At 33.6% G+C, this 15,911-nt stretch overlaps 1 protein-coding gene across 6 annotated transcripts in view; it reads left to right on the top strand.

The window, feature by feature from the left end:
* The window catches only part of ncam2b (neural cell adhesion molecule 2b), a 392,880-nt gene that overhangs the window by 291,072 nt on the left and 85,897 nt on the right, over window positions 1-15,911 (top strand). For all 6 annotated transcript variants that reach the window (XM_087265877.1, XM_087265878.1, XM_087265879.2 and 3 more), the window contains 2 exon segments: window positions 939-1,056; window positions 9,530-9,690. In XM_087265877.1, the coding sequence (XP_087122003.1) occupies window positions 939-1,056; window positions 9,530-9,690 (279 nt within the window).

Raw genomic sequence — 15,911 nt, 5'->3', positions numbered from 1 at the left:
CTGGTTGGCCACAACCCACTAGTAGGCCTCAGCGATCCTGCAGGTGGGCCACAAGATAGCTTAAAATGAATTCTTAATATAGTGCAGTCATCACAATACAGTGAAACAGTGATATTTATATCCAAAGTTATCATAGTGTCAGACTCTTATACCGGCCCATGCCTAGTTACACAACACTACTAAAATTCAGCCCCATTCATCAGGTTCACCAAATGTTAATCTTTCAGTTGTAATCAGTCACTTTATGAAGAAAGGTAGATTCATTTGAACTAAAAAACTACTTTTTGTGATATTGTTAATGGAAATTTGCTAAGGTTATTCAGATTGACCTCTTGTTTGACCTCGAGGTCTTTCTCTGTTGACCTTTGACTGTATAATTAAGTAGACTGCTCAGTACATATTGATTCAGACACAGAGCGTGGCTGATGTGTTTATTCATTCGCTTTCTGACTTGAGGGGAGGCATTTTGAGTGTGATCACGTTGTTGTTGTTGATCTGTATGCACTGGAGATGAAGGTGGGTGAATAAGGAGTTAGTTCTATCAACTGCTGTGTGTGTGTTGGAATTTAAATGAAAACTCACTACATTACAAGACAACACGGCATTTCTGTTGTCGTACACTCAGAAACAGGCTTTTTTTGAGCATGACCGGTCTCTTTGTGAAGGAATTTGTGGTGTTTGAGCATTTATTTAGCTCAATGGATGCCACATGCTGTCAACAACTATGTACTAGGAAGTAAACATGAGAACATATTGATGGCTTGTGAATGAATATGTCATTTGAGCAAGAATTTGTTGAGACTGGAACATTTGTGGAATTATGCGAAATCCGCCAAGAGATTTCACACTGAAAATTAGAAATGACAAGTTAAGGTTGGATATTTGCATAATTAAAACGGTGCAGAAATGATATATGGTATTTTTCTCTGTCACAACAGTTCCGCCTGTCGTCTCTGTGCCACAGCAGTCCTTCAACGCCACTGCAGACTATGGAGAATCTGTGACCTTCACTTGCCGGGCGTACGGCTCACCTGAACCTGATGTTACCTGGCACAGGTATGACAAATCAATATTAACACAGGGCATATGGATGATTATGGTTTAGTTACAGTTGAAGTCAGAACTATTAGCCCCCTTTTTAATTTTTTAAAACTTTTTAAAATATTTTCCACATGATGTTTAACAAAACAAGGAATTTTTATTCTTCTAAATCTAATATTTTTCTCCTGGAGAAAGTCTTATTTGTTTTATGTCAGCTAATAAAAGCAGTTTTAATTTTTTTTAAAGCCATTTTAAGGTCAAAATTATTAGCCCTTTAAGCTATATTTTTTCGATAGTCTACAGAACAAACCATTGTTATACAATAACTTGCCTATTTACCCTAACCTGCCTAGTTAAACTAATTAACCTAGGTAAGCTTTTAAATGTCACAAAAAATCTAGTAAAACATTTTTTTACTTTCATCATGGCAAAGATGAAATAAATCAGTTATAATCAATGAGTTATTAGAAATGTGTTAAAAACCTTCTCTCTAAAGGGGGGTAAAAAGTCAGGGGGGCTAATAATTCTGACTTCAACTGTATACTGGATGAAAAAAAAAACAGTCTACATACTGTATATTCCACATTTCTATATAATACCACATATTTTGTCTGCAAAGTGCTTTTATGTACTGCAGTTATGGACTTTTCAGTCATCATAGGAGGACCTTTGGAAATTAATTGTAATTGTTTTATTAATGTTATGAAGCTTTATGTTATTTGAAAATAGTATTTATCTGCTATCTTCAGTTTTTCTCAGTAGCTTTGGAACATTTCTCAGATCAGATTAGAAATTCTCAAAACAACCTGTTCAATCTTCACATCATTGTGTCACTTGTACACATCAGCACAAGCCGTTTATCAATGTTTTGAACACGTTGCAAATGCTTTTGAACATACATGCAAATGATTATGTGCAAATCTCTGCTGTTTCCAACATTATTAATTGCTTATGTCATGTTGACAGTGCTGGGAAGAGAACTGAAAAATCATACTCAAGTACTTTTACTTGCCTAAAGATGTAGTGCAAGTAGAGTAAAAGTATGTGTTATAAATATTACTCAAAGTAGGAGTAAAAAGTAGACATTTCAAAAGTACTCAAAAGCAGTGAGTAGTGAGTATTACACTGTAAAAAGCTGATATATTTACATGTAATTTGAACATGTGTGTAAACGTATCATTCTGTAGTGCATTGAGTTATTGCCCAGCAGGCACAAAACATCATAGGATGTTTATATTTGGTGACCAAAATTCAATGTCTAGACAGCGTCTAAGGACAATCTTATTTTGATGTTCAATAACGACATCAAATGATGTTGATATTTTGTTGATTTTAGGTTTTTAGAAAGTGACAAAAATCTAATGTCGAGCCAACATCTTAAAATCAATGTCATATTGACGTCAAATTTTAACATTTATCCACCAGGTATGGCAACCAAAATCCAATATCTAATAGATGTTATAGTGGTAACGTCCACACAACTTCAAGCTGTAACATCATTATACTTTGATTTTTGGTTAATTTTAAGTTGGATGTTGGACATTGATGTTGAGTTCTGACATCAACCTGATTTTTATTTCCAAACAAGATGCAAAGTCCCTACAACGTTTGGTAACAACGTCAATCTGATGTCATTTTGACATCTTGTGCCTGTTGGGTGTTTAAGACCATTTTGGTCATCATACAGTAAACATCTATCATCCTCTCATCAGTGACATCCATCTAAACCAGGAGTGTCCAAACTCGGTCCTGGAGGGTCGGTGTTCTGCAGATTTTAGATCCAAGGCTAGTAAGAGCTTGATTTGCTAGCCCAGGCGTGTCTGATTGGGGTTGGAACTATACTTTGCAAGACACTGGCCCTCCAGGACCAGGTTTGGACATTCCTGATCTAAACAGTCTCTGGGTCAATCCTTGTAAAGATTTAGGACTTTTCTTGGACACTCTTAATGCTTCTAAACAGTTTGCGGCAATTAGAAATCGCCCATGTCTTGAGATAGTTCATTATGATGCAATTTACCTTCTATGTGCGATTTCATTGCACAGGAATCACAGGACTGGTTTTTCTAATCCTTTTAGACAAAAAAAAAATTAAGTAGTGACTGCAGGTGGAAGGAAACTGTAGTAAACATACCGATACTGCACTAAAAATTTACTCAAGGGAAAGTAAAAGTACATATTTTTAAAATTACTTAGTAAATTACAATTCCTGAGAAAAACTACTCAATTACAGTAGTCTGAGTATTTGAAATTAGTCACTTTACACCTGCATGTTTATCATCATTTTGGTCTGTTCAAGAGTCTCAGCCCCCACAATCGTTTGATCATGGCATTTATATGCAAAAATGTCTTTTCTTGCAAAATGACTGAACAAGCTGTGGCAATATTTTGTCATAATGCATTTTTCTATGCATTTCCATTAAACAATTTATTAACCCTTTATAATAAGTACACACTATGAATCATTTATTAAGCATTAGCAAATAGTTAATTTATTATCTGTATTAACTCTACATTAATAGACGTTATTAAGCAGTTTAAAAAATAGAAATACAAATGCTGTATTATTGACTTCTAAGCACATTTACAAAGTGCTTAGTAATTGTATTTCCATTCTTTGTTAATGACTATTTTTTCACTATTTAAGTATTGCATTAATAACAAACTAGTTATTTAAGAATAGTTGATGCTATATTCAGGAGGATTTATAAGTTATATTATATTATATATGTAAGTAAATGATCAATAAACTATTCAAAGTAGCATTTATATATATATATATATATATATATATATATATATATATATATATATATATATATATATATATATATATATATATATATATTATTATTATTATTATTATTATTATTATTATTCAGGTATGTTGATAAATGCTTTATTAACTCAACTTCATCCAGTTCTGTGACCTAATCTAAAGTGAGTACAATTTATGCTTTATAAATCCCCTATGAATGACAATTTAAGGCTCAGTTATATTCTAAAAAAAGAAAACAAATGACTTTATTAATTTCTATTAATTTGAAGATGCACAAATGAAACTGTATCAAATGAAAAATAAATATTTTCAATCTTAACTATACTTAACTAAATAAATTTACTGTACAGTTTAAACTTCGCTAAACAACTTGAAATGTTGCATCCTAATATATTGTTAAATTATTACATTGTTGTTTTATCCAATTTTATTCCATTGTATTTATTTTAATTGTATTTTGACACTCCTGTTATTCACCAATGTTTGAAGTTCACAGTCATTTTTTTAGATAAGATTGCAAACATTTAATCATTTGATACTAAGCTTAAAACTTTCATTTATTAAGGATTTACAAAGCATAAATAGGCCTAACTTTAGATTAGGTCACAACACTGCATGAAGTTAAGTTAATAAAGCATTTATTAACATTCAAATTAACTATATTAGTATATGCCTGAATAATCAAATATATAAATGTTTATTTGAATAGTTTAGCCATAGTTTGCATCAGAAGACCCCTCCAGAGTGCACTGTTATATTGACAGCATGACTAAGTAATTTGACTTGTCGTGTCCGTATACAAAGGCTTGTCATTCTGATGGCCCTGACATGTTAATTTGGAGAGATAGACTAAAGGTTTTGAGCCAGAGACTGGCTTTTGCAGGTGGTGTTTTGCTATGTGTGTGTTGTTTTGAGAAATGCACTTACTGTTTTAAATTTCAATTCTGATCCGAGAAATGCACCTGAGAGAAAAGCGACTGAGAAAAGCTTTAAATATAAGTGAATTATTTCTTTAATATAACATTAAACTTATTAAAATGAATGATGAACGTATAAATTAAATTTGAATTCACAGAATTGTTTGAATATATGTTTTATATATTATTTAATTAAGTATAATGGATTTTTAACTATGCAAGTTCTACCAAGGGCACCAAGATAATGTCCATGCAGTCCTAAAACTATAGTGGAATCCCTGTTGACAAGTATATAAAACTGTCATGACTGGCTCTCTCACAAAGGCACAGGATTGCAGGAATTATTAAAACACGTATTTATTTACAAACTGAACACTCACAACTGGAACATGGAACACAAGAATCACATCTAGGTTGGTAATACAGAAGACATAAAGCTGGACTGAACAAAACACAAGACTTTAATACATAGGACATGTTTAAATTGATAAAATACAGGGGTGAGACACAGGTGAAAACGCTATGCACTAACAAACAGCCAGAAAACAGAACAAAGGAATCACATGGCATAAACAGGAGCACAGCACATGGGGAAATCACATGACACAAACACAGAACCCTGACAGAAGCAGTGTTATAGAAATTTCTTTATGTCTTAGTTTTTTCTTTTATATATAATTTAATAAATTATGATATTTCCAGTATAATGATGAATACATTATTATGACTTACACTTACATAAATATGTGTGTGTAATGTTTTAAGTAACAATGCGTATTTAGAGCAAAGTACGGTGGATTTTCTCAAGTCTCCGTCTTTTGGTATGTTCTATAAAGACAGCATGACCAAACTTTTTGCATTTCTTAAAAAATGCTCTTTATTTCTTTTATAAATGAGGAGATTTGATAAGTTAAGATGCAACATAAAAATCAGGAGCTGGAGCTGCAGAACAGGAGTCATGGGCAGCTCAGCCATGAATGAGCTGTGATGACAGAGAATAGACACATTTATTCCACTCTTAATGTGCGGGCTTTGAGTGACAGCAGCCCAATGCGTTGATTACAGGTTCTCAATCACTGTAATTACCTCCGACTCGGATGAGAATGAAAGTGATCCCTGCCGAGCATTCTCACACATTGACCTTTAATGAACGAGCCTAACCAAACCACTCACTGATACGCTGGGACATGGCAAAAGCACCACCAATTACATTATGCATTGTAAAACCTGATCATTTTATTTAATTTTTGTGTGTATATCTGTGTGTGTGTGCTAGCGCCATAAAAGGACTGCAGAATTAGATGAGTTCATTCTGTTAAGATGCTATACATAAATGTATGTGCTTTGGGGCTGTTCACACCTGGTCACTTTATGCATTTTATTTTTATTTATTTTTTTATTTTATCGGGTAGCTATATAATACAGTATATGTGATAGCTTGTAAAAAGTAAATGTGCTTTAAAATGGATCAATCAAAAAACTTCAGGAGGTGTTCTGGAACACATTCAGACAAAATTGGTCATGTTTAAATGCAAAAGAGTGTTGAAATTTTGTATGTAAATTTGACTTCTCCTAAAATATGAAAACAATATACATGTTATATTGAGCGTGTCATAGGTTATATGAAAGTCAGATGTAACAAATGCAACATTCAACTTAATGCCACTGATGAGAGCTTGGGATGTTTGGTTTCATATTATTTTTGTTCCATTCTATTTTTGACTAGTCAATAAGCTTTAAAGGGCACCTATTTTTCCCCTTTTACACAATGTAAAATAAGCCTTTGATGTCTCCAGTATGTGTCTGTAATGTTTCAGCTCAAAATACCCATCAGATAATGTATTATAGCCCTCAGAATCCACCTATTTTTGATGTCTGAGTACATTGTGGCTGTTTTTGTAGCCGGTGGCTTTAAATACAGATGAGCTGCTTCTCCCCTCCCACCGTTCCCACGTGCGTGTCTGCTTCGTTATATCAGATAAACAGCAGTCAGTGATAGAAACAGACACGGATGAAGCTGAGATTCAAAAATACCAAGTAAGTTTATTTCATGTATTTGTGGTCTAATTTATTCAAGCCTTTGTGAAATGATGAGTCAAACACAAATGCTGTTTGCAGTACACACAAACATAAACACACTCACACATATATTCGTGTTTACTGACACTTTTATGTCAATTTTACTGTCTTTAGTACAAACATGTTCTGTTTTAAAAACATTTTAAACTTATAAAACTTACATAAATCACAGAGAGTGGTAACACATATTTTAATCTCGGTTTCTTTGCAAAAACAAAATGTTCTGTGGACACATGTCTACATGTTATTATGGAGACATGGTGTCTGTCAGTCAATTCGGTGAGTGGGAAAAACTGCACTCCTACGGTACGACACATTGCGGTGGGCCTCAAAATCACTGGGATATGGATCCTATTTAAATGTTAGTAAAAAAAATAATAATAATAAATTAAAATAGACTTGTTGTATTTATATCACTTCAGTATGACAGTGGACACACTATACATACACACAGTTCTGTCCAAATAGCTTCCAAAAGTTGATTTTCATCATAGGTGCCCTTTAATTTTAAATGCCAGCATTAACAATCTTGTTCCTGTAATAGCTATGATTGAGGGAAAATAATAGAAGACTGTAGCGTTTTTTTTTTTTTTTTTTTAATGGCACGTTGTTTTATTTTATGGGAGCATATGTTATGCACAAATTAATGTAAGCTCTTCACAGTTTTGAATGTTGTCTGTCTGACAAAATTAGATGTTTGATTTAGGCTGTAATGACTAATTGCAGAGCCTGTCTTGTGCGCTTGTGCTGATGTTTTACTGGAAAACAAATGAAATATAAAGCCTCCTGTAGCCTTCATATAAAATCCTTTGAATGACAAATAACATCTACACTTCTGTAAAATTAATGTCTGTAAATAAATATAATGTGGTGTATCTGACACTTTTGTTGATGTAACTGCTTTTGGTGGGTTAGCTCAAGTTACACGAGTTACGTAATAATTTTACTTTTCTTACGAGTAAAGTCACACATTGCTTTTCAAAATAAAGTAATAACATTTGAGTTACTTTTTAAAAGATGTAATGTGAGTTACTTTTTGGTTTAGTTAATTCGCTTAAAAACATTGCTGAAATAAAATGAATGTACTCACATTGAATACCACATGCAATAAGAGAATGCAGAAACGGACAGAAAGGAAGATGGCAGAGCCTTACATTTCTGCCATGGAAATGTTCTCATTAATTTGAACACATGGAAGAAAAGGAAAAGAGGATTATCTAAATGGACAGTGATTTACTTTTTAATAAGACAAAAAGTACAAAAGTAGCAAAAGCATTGCTTTAAACTTTCATTAGTTTGTATATTTGGCATGTATAGCTCTTGGGTCAGGAAGTTCTCAGAAGAGAACATTGTCCTACATTAATTTTGTTTGTGTGCTATGAGTGTTTTATGTGTGGTAAATAAAGGTCATACAGTGTGTTGTTAATTGCAGAGCTCCTCTATTAAAAAAGAAAAAAAAATTCTGAAAGAGATTAAGAATCATCCAAGTCAGAAAAAGTAACCAAAGCAACTCAAAAGTAACGCAATGCATTACTTACCATAAAAACGTAACTAAGTAATGCAACTAGTTATTTTTTGGGGGAGTAACTCATTATTACAATGCATTACTTTCTAAAGTAGCTTTCACCAATACTGGTTGTAACTTTGATAAATCTACATACAGCACAGAATTTGAAGATTAGAATCAGGTGAAAGTCCATAAGGGCCTTATAGAGTCAATGATCTAAATATCTTAAAATATGATGCATATATATGCTAAGTTTTGTGAACAATAAAGCATTCACTTACCCAAAAAATGTAGTTTTCCGGTTGAAATGTTGTTGTTGTTGTTATTGTTTTTGCTTAAATTAAGGGTTTAATTTATACAATGCAACATGTAAGAATATATTTTATTAGAATAGAATTTTTGTATTTTCACGACAAACACACAAAAACTTTAATCCTTAATTTTTGGAAAAATCTGTCTCAAAATTAGTAAATTTAGATTACACATACTTCACTAAATCCTAAACAGAAAACACCTTTAAATCACAAAATACAGAAACTGTTAATTATTATTATTTTTTCACAGTATAGACAGACAGACAGACAGACAGACAGACGAATGGATGGATGGATGGATGGATGGATGGATGGATGGATGGATGGATAGAAAGATGGATGGATGTGCAAATTAGTGTTACTACAATTAGTGTTTTGTAATGTCCTCTAGCTGAAAAAACATCTGCTCAGTTTCAAGAATCCTGTTGTCAGCAACTAGCGGAATCCAGCCTCCGTCTGTTTGTGTCTCTATATTGACTGAGCCAGAGAGAGCGTGATTTGATTCCCTTCTCCCCATTTCCTGTAGCCACACAGGTCTCTCTCCTTTAAATAGATTTCATTTCCGCACATTCCTCTCTAACATTATGGCAGTCTGAAGCTGTGCTGTAATCTTTCCCCCAAAAAATATTTCATTATTCGCTCTCCACCGCGACAGCATACCTATACGCTTCATATATTGAATATAACAGAATATTCTCAAATCTCCATCTGTGATGAATAACCCATGAATCACCTGGCTTTCCTTTGTATCGTACTTCTGCATAATGCATAATATTTTTTGATTGGCTGGCCTGAGAGAGTTTATTTTTTATTTTTTTACTTGCATCATGAATAACAGCTCAGTGAATTTAGGCTTTGTTTACCTGACATGTGTTGTGTTTGTGTGCTTTGTCAGGAAGGGAGTGCAGCTTCAGGAATCGGAGCGGTATGTAATGAGAGCTCGAGGTACAACGCTTACGGTTCGAAACATTCAGCAGGACGACGGGGGATCCTACACCTGCAGGGCCTCTAACAAGGCAGGAGAAGTCGAGCATGAACTGTTTCTCAAGGTTTTCGGTAAGAGCTTCTTTTTTTTATTTTGGTTATGCAAGTCTTCAGCCGTTAAGTAGGATGTTGCCTGTCAAATTCAGTTGCTTGCCGTTCTGTCATGTTAGTGTTCAAATTTTGGGACACATTTAATATTTCTGTAGGTAGGCTTAGCTACCATGTGCGATACAATATAGTGATTCAATTACTTTGTAATTACACGTATAGTACTGTCATTTAATCAATATTTGCATTTATTAATCCGGGGTCGCCACAGCGGAATGAACCGCCAATTTGTCCAGCATATGTTTTTACACAGAAGATGCCCTTCTAGCTGCAACCCATTTCTGGGAAACACAATGGGAGAACTGTTCATGCAAACTCCACATAAAAATGCCAGCTTGACCAGTTGGGACTCGATCCAGAAACCTTCTTGCTGTTAGGCGACAGTGCTAACCCCTGAGCCATCGTGCCACTCCTCCAACTCAAATCAATAAGGTTAAGTAAACCGTTTTTAGAAATTTAAGTGGATTGAACATAAAACAATTAAGTTGTCCCCAAAAATTCTTAAGAATTGTGTTGTTTAGCTGATTTAAATAATAATTTATATAATATTTATATAATTAATAATTAAAATATAATAAAAATAATTTTTGTAATGAAGTTTATGGCCACCTGACTGCCAGAAAAGAAGGTGGCAGATAGTCAACAAACTTTTAACAAGTTTAAATGAAGAAAATAAAACAAACTGATGGAAAACTGAAAGCAAAAGTAAAACAATATGTCCGGGCCTGGTCCTCTGTGTCCCAGCTCTGGCGTCTTTTCTCCTTTCTCCTTTTCTCCTGGCGTCTTTTCTCCTCGTGAGACTCGTGGCAGGTGACGCACCCAGGTGCCCCTGATTATCTCACTCACGCCATGCCCTCTTGACTCTCAGCCCTGCCTTGGTCACCACAAATGTATACATAAATAAGTAGTTTGAACAAGAAGCAAAATTGGACCATACTCCAAAAATCTTTAAATGTTAACACCTAAAATGGTAACTTTACCTTGATTAATACATCAGTGTGGAAAAATCACACTGTGTAAAAGAACCATTACTTGCCATCAAAGTAGTGCAAATAAAGGTATTTCTAGTAATCTTCAAGAGTAGTGAATATTATCCTGTGAAAACTATTCTACTTTGTACCCTGCAAATTCAAAATGTAGCTTACATCAGTGCAATTTTCTTTAACTCTTTCCTTGACATTGATAAGATAAATAAGATGACATTGATGAGATTAAAAAATTGCTTCCCTGCCATTGACAAGTTTTTACACCAAGCCATGTTTTGGGTATATTACAGCCAACGAAGTCATAACAAATGTCTGAGTGAGGTACATGACATCACATGTCAGTGTGTATTTATATAGTGCAATTATTGTGTATGGCCATACACTCAAATTACTTCACAAATATGTGGAAGGGGGGGGGGGTCTCTCCACCACCACCAGTATACAGCACCCACTTGGATGATGCGACGGCAGCCACAGGGCAATGGCGCAAGTGTGCTCACCACTAGTGGTGTAAAGTAACAAATTACAAATACTCAAATTACTGTAATTGAGAGGTTTTTTCCTCAGGAATTGTAATTTACTGAATAGTTTTATAAATGTGCACTTTTACTTTCCTTTGAGTACATTTTAGTGCTGTATCAGTAATTTTACTCCATTATTTTCCTTCAATCTGCAGTCTATTTCTTTCTTGTCTTTGGGGATTGGCTAAGTTAAAAAAAAGTCAGTCCTGTGATTCCCATACAATCAAACAGAAAGTAAATAGCATTTGAACAACCTCAAGACATGGGCGCTTTATAAATGCAGCAAAATATTTGGAAGCATTAAAATTGTCCAAGAAATTGTCCAAATGACTGTTGCCTGTTTGGACACTGGTAAGAAGATGATGTTTATTGTATGATGACTAAAAAACATGGCTAAATGGCCTTAAACAATAACTTAATCCATTACAGAATGTTACGTTTACACATGCCTGCACAAATTGCATGTAAAAGCATCAGCAGTTCACAGCGTAGTACTATACAGTGTAATACTATACAGCAACAGTACTTAGTACACTTAAGTATTTTTAAAAGGGTTACGATTTACTCATATTTTAAGTAATATTTACAACAGATACTTTTACTCTCACTAAATTTTTGGGTAAGTAACAGTAGTTTTAATTGAGTATGATTTTTTACTACTCTTTCCACTACTGCTCAACATACACAAGCTATTGGTGGAGTGGACAGACAGTGATAGAGTCAATTTGGTGGATAAGGATGATTGGGAGGCCATGATGGTTAAGGGTCCAATGGAGGGAATTTGGCCAGGACTCCAGGGTTACACCCCTACTTTTCGAGAAGTGCCATGTGATTTTTAATGACCACAGGTAGTCAGGACCTCGGTTTACAACCTCATCCAAAAGACACTCTGGGGAGTGACATCTAAGAAAGAGAAAGTGAGTGTAATGAGAGTGATAAACCTAGCTTACTTGATTATTACAGTACAAGTGTTTATTTTATGTTAAGGCCAGGCAACATTTTCACACAAGGTGGCTTTTTAATTTTGTTATATCACCGCACCACATCACCCAGGAGTTGTCGAGATGTCACGTGTGACCAGTTAGCACAGCAGCATGAATAAATCATGCTAATTGGAGACTCATTGTTTTCTGTTTTACTGCATATTTCACTCTGGTGTTGTTGTGTCTGTTGTTCCCTTTGAGTTTTGTGCCATGTGGTGATAATTGTAGTTGTGGGTCATTGAGTATGTTTGCTTGTGCTGAAAAGTACTTAGTGTGAAAAATCAACTCATTATAAAAAAACTGAAGAAAGCTATGTTTACATTTTAAATTGCTAGCTTTTTGTTTATTTATTTTTTGTAAAAATGTACAGACATGCTGAGAGCTGCTAAATGAAAAATTACAGAAAAAGCACCTGAGCTTCACATCTTAAAATCATTTGAAATACAAATGTGAAGCATTTCTAATTGAAGCACCTCTGATCACATTTTTTACATGTCCACATTTGCTCACATTGATCACAAGTTTTACATTGAAATGTTCTACAACAATGTTTCACTTCTGTTTCACATGTATGTGACTGAATATTTTAGAGATATAGTCGTACTGTACTTTAGAAACATTATATTGGAAAATAGGAACAGTTGTTCTTTAAATAAAGTACAACATGTATCTTCACTGCTACTTTTGATCAGTTTAAAGTATCATTTACATAATTTACTTAATTAAAATGATTTACATGACATACAGTAAAATAAATATTTATTTACACCATTGATCAAACGTTTAATTAAGATTAAGATTTTACCAAAGATACATTTCTTTATTCAAAAACAAAATAGGACAGCAAGAAGGTCGCTGGTTTGAGTCCTGGCTGGACCAATTTTTATGTTCTTCCCATGTTCGCATGGGTTTCCTCCTGGTGCTCTGGTTTCTCCCATAGTCCAAAGACATATGCTTTAAGCAGTACTTGAATTGAGGGTGAAGGTGGGGGGGTGGCAACCACCTTAAGGAAAAAAATCACAAAAAGCATCCCTTTTAGATTAACAACATTATGTGTAATGTAAAATTCATTATGCAAATTAAATATAAAAATTCTCTATTTATGGTAATTTATGACTTATAAACAACAACAAATGACCAATCAGAAGAATTGTAATAAGGTGCCACGCACAAGTGCAATACAGTTTAATGTGTAATTTTGCACTATTTTCAAAATGTCTATAAGAGCAGTTCAGAAGCAACTTTTGCATTCTTTAAAAAGAAGAGAATAGAAGGTATGTATTTAGTTGTTTATTATCATACATTTATACTGTACCAGCCATGCATAACTGCATTTCAGGACAGTTAAGGCTTGACGTGAGTGTAACTTAAGCTGTTCGATATTCACTGTAAAACACAGTTAACAGGGCTTGCTAACTTTTACTTAAGCAAGTTTCGTCATTGATATTTAAATTACAGCAGATTCTAGGTTTCCCTGTTTTTAAAATGAACTATTATTATCCCTAAAATTAGAACACAAATTATGTAATGCGTTTTTAGAATCACTGTTGTCCAGATGTTGCACCATGTTCTCGAAAATGCTTCCAAAAATCTCAATCACTGTACATCTCCATACAATGTTTATGAATGAATCTCAAACATATAAGACAATGATTTAGTTGTCCAATCAGAAAGACCTTTGTAAATGAATCAGTTGTTCAAACAACTCAATTAAATGAATCATTCAGTGTGTCAAGAAGAACTTTGTTGATTTACTCTGATTTTAAGATATTCTTCCTGATATTATTTCAGTTTATATAAAAAAGCTTATGTTGTTCGGCCACACAAGGTAAACAAAGGTAAATTTATATTTAGTCAACCAAACAGTTGCTTAAAGTCAAAGACTTACATTAGTGAATTGTCTGAACTAACTTGGCTGTAGTGTACGAGTGGGAATACAAGAATATATGGGATTTTCCAGTACTGGGTCATGGCTGGAAGGGCATCCGCTGTATAAAACATATGCTGTAATAGTTGGCAGTTCGTTCCGCTGTGGCGAGCCCTGATAAATAAGAGACCAAGCCAAAGGAAAATTAATGAATGAAAAAAAAAAAACATACATACATAAACAAATATAATGTAGATGGAATTGATTCCAGATTTTAAAGTGGCTTTAAAATTTATTTTTTATTTTTTTTTTTTTGCTGTTAAAAATTATGTTATGAAATACTTTAAGTCATCAAGTATTTGAACAACAGTAAATATATCTATAGTATTTCTAATAACTTTAATTCAAATAAAGGTTATTTTGACCTTTGTATTCACATTCTAATAATAAGCTAGACAGAAAAATAAGCTCTTACTTATAGATAATGCAACAGACCTAAGGTGATTGACAGCTAAAGGTACAGGCTGCTTTAAGTCCAGCCATGCAACATGCTTACCTTTCATAAACAGATGGCCTGAATTGCATGAGAATGGGTGACATATCTATTGTGGCAAGGAATTTTGATTTCGATTTTCATGAAGCTGCCAACATTCTCACCGATTATTCAGATAGCGCCTTGTCTGCTCATGTAAATGTATGGAGATTTATTCTGTAGTCATCAGAATCCTTTCCATGTGCAAGCAGAGGGTTTTCTTCAAAGCTACTCATTTAAATGAGGTTCCGTTATTGGATGAGAGTTTTGTTTTGCAAAGCGTATAGAGGGAATCTGAGTTGTAACTTTCCTTTATGACCTCTGACAGTTAACAGAGACGGGGAGGCAAGGGTTTCCACTCAGCTAGACACGCTTTTTCTGCATTTCCGGCACACTCATAACACTTTTTTTGTTGGCTTTAATGAATGGCATCCCAAGGTTCAAGAGTTGGATCCCATCATGCTTTTATCTGAATGATGTTTTGCCTTTTGCTAAAATGTTTATGGGTTTTCCCCACAGGTGTATTTTGGTAATCCTTCTTAAATAATGATTGTTGTTTAAAGTGTGTAATGAAATTCTTTGACACCGTGTGCAATCACGTCTTTTAACAATTAATGATATACGTTTTAGGCATCTGTTTGTATGGATGAAAATATCCTAATGCAAACCAGTTGTTGTTAGGATTATGCAAATTCTTTAGATAAAATTTTAGTTGAACCAATCCCTGGTGTCAACAAAATACATTTCAAATTTACAGATTTTTTCACTTTTTGAAAGCTGTGAAATGAAACGCATACAGGCCAAAACTGTAACAATAAAGGAATGAACGAACAAAAGAACAAACGTTCGAATGAATGAATGAACAAATAAATAACAAATTGGGTAACTCCTAGTTTGGTGATAAATTCTCACAATTAAAACAACTTGTGTCTCAGATTTTTACTAGAATATTAGTTGTTTATTAGTATTGATTAATGCCTTTTCCATTGTGACCATATATCAGATCTCTGTAATGTAATTTATTCCAGTGATGATTCAGCATGAATTGTTTTAATATGGGGGTTTTACACTCAAAAAAGTATTGTTATATATTTAAAAAACTGTTTTTCTATATGGAAACATTTTATATTTCTTCTATAATAGGTTTAATAAATTGGGTAACAACAAGTCTCACAATTAAAATAACTTGCTTCTCAGAATTTAACTAGAATATTAATTGTTCATTAGAATTGAGTACTTATTCTTTGTGGCCATATTTCAGATCTCTGTAATAGAATTTATTTAAATAATAATCCA

The sequence above is a fragment of the Danio rerio genome, chromosome 9 (genome assembly GCF_052040795.2).
Source record: "Danio rerio strain M-AB ecotype USA chromosome 9, GRCz13ab, whole genome shotgun sequence".
Classification (NCBI taxonomy): domain Eukaryota; kingdom Metazoa; phylum Chordata; class Actinopteri; order Cypriniformes; family Danionidae; genus Danio; species Danio rerio.
Note: the sequence above shows the minus strand (reverse complement) of the source record. Positions and strands in the feature narration are given on the sequence as shown.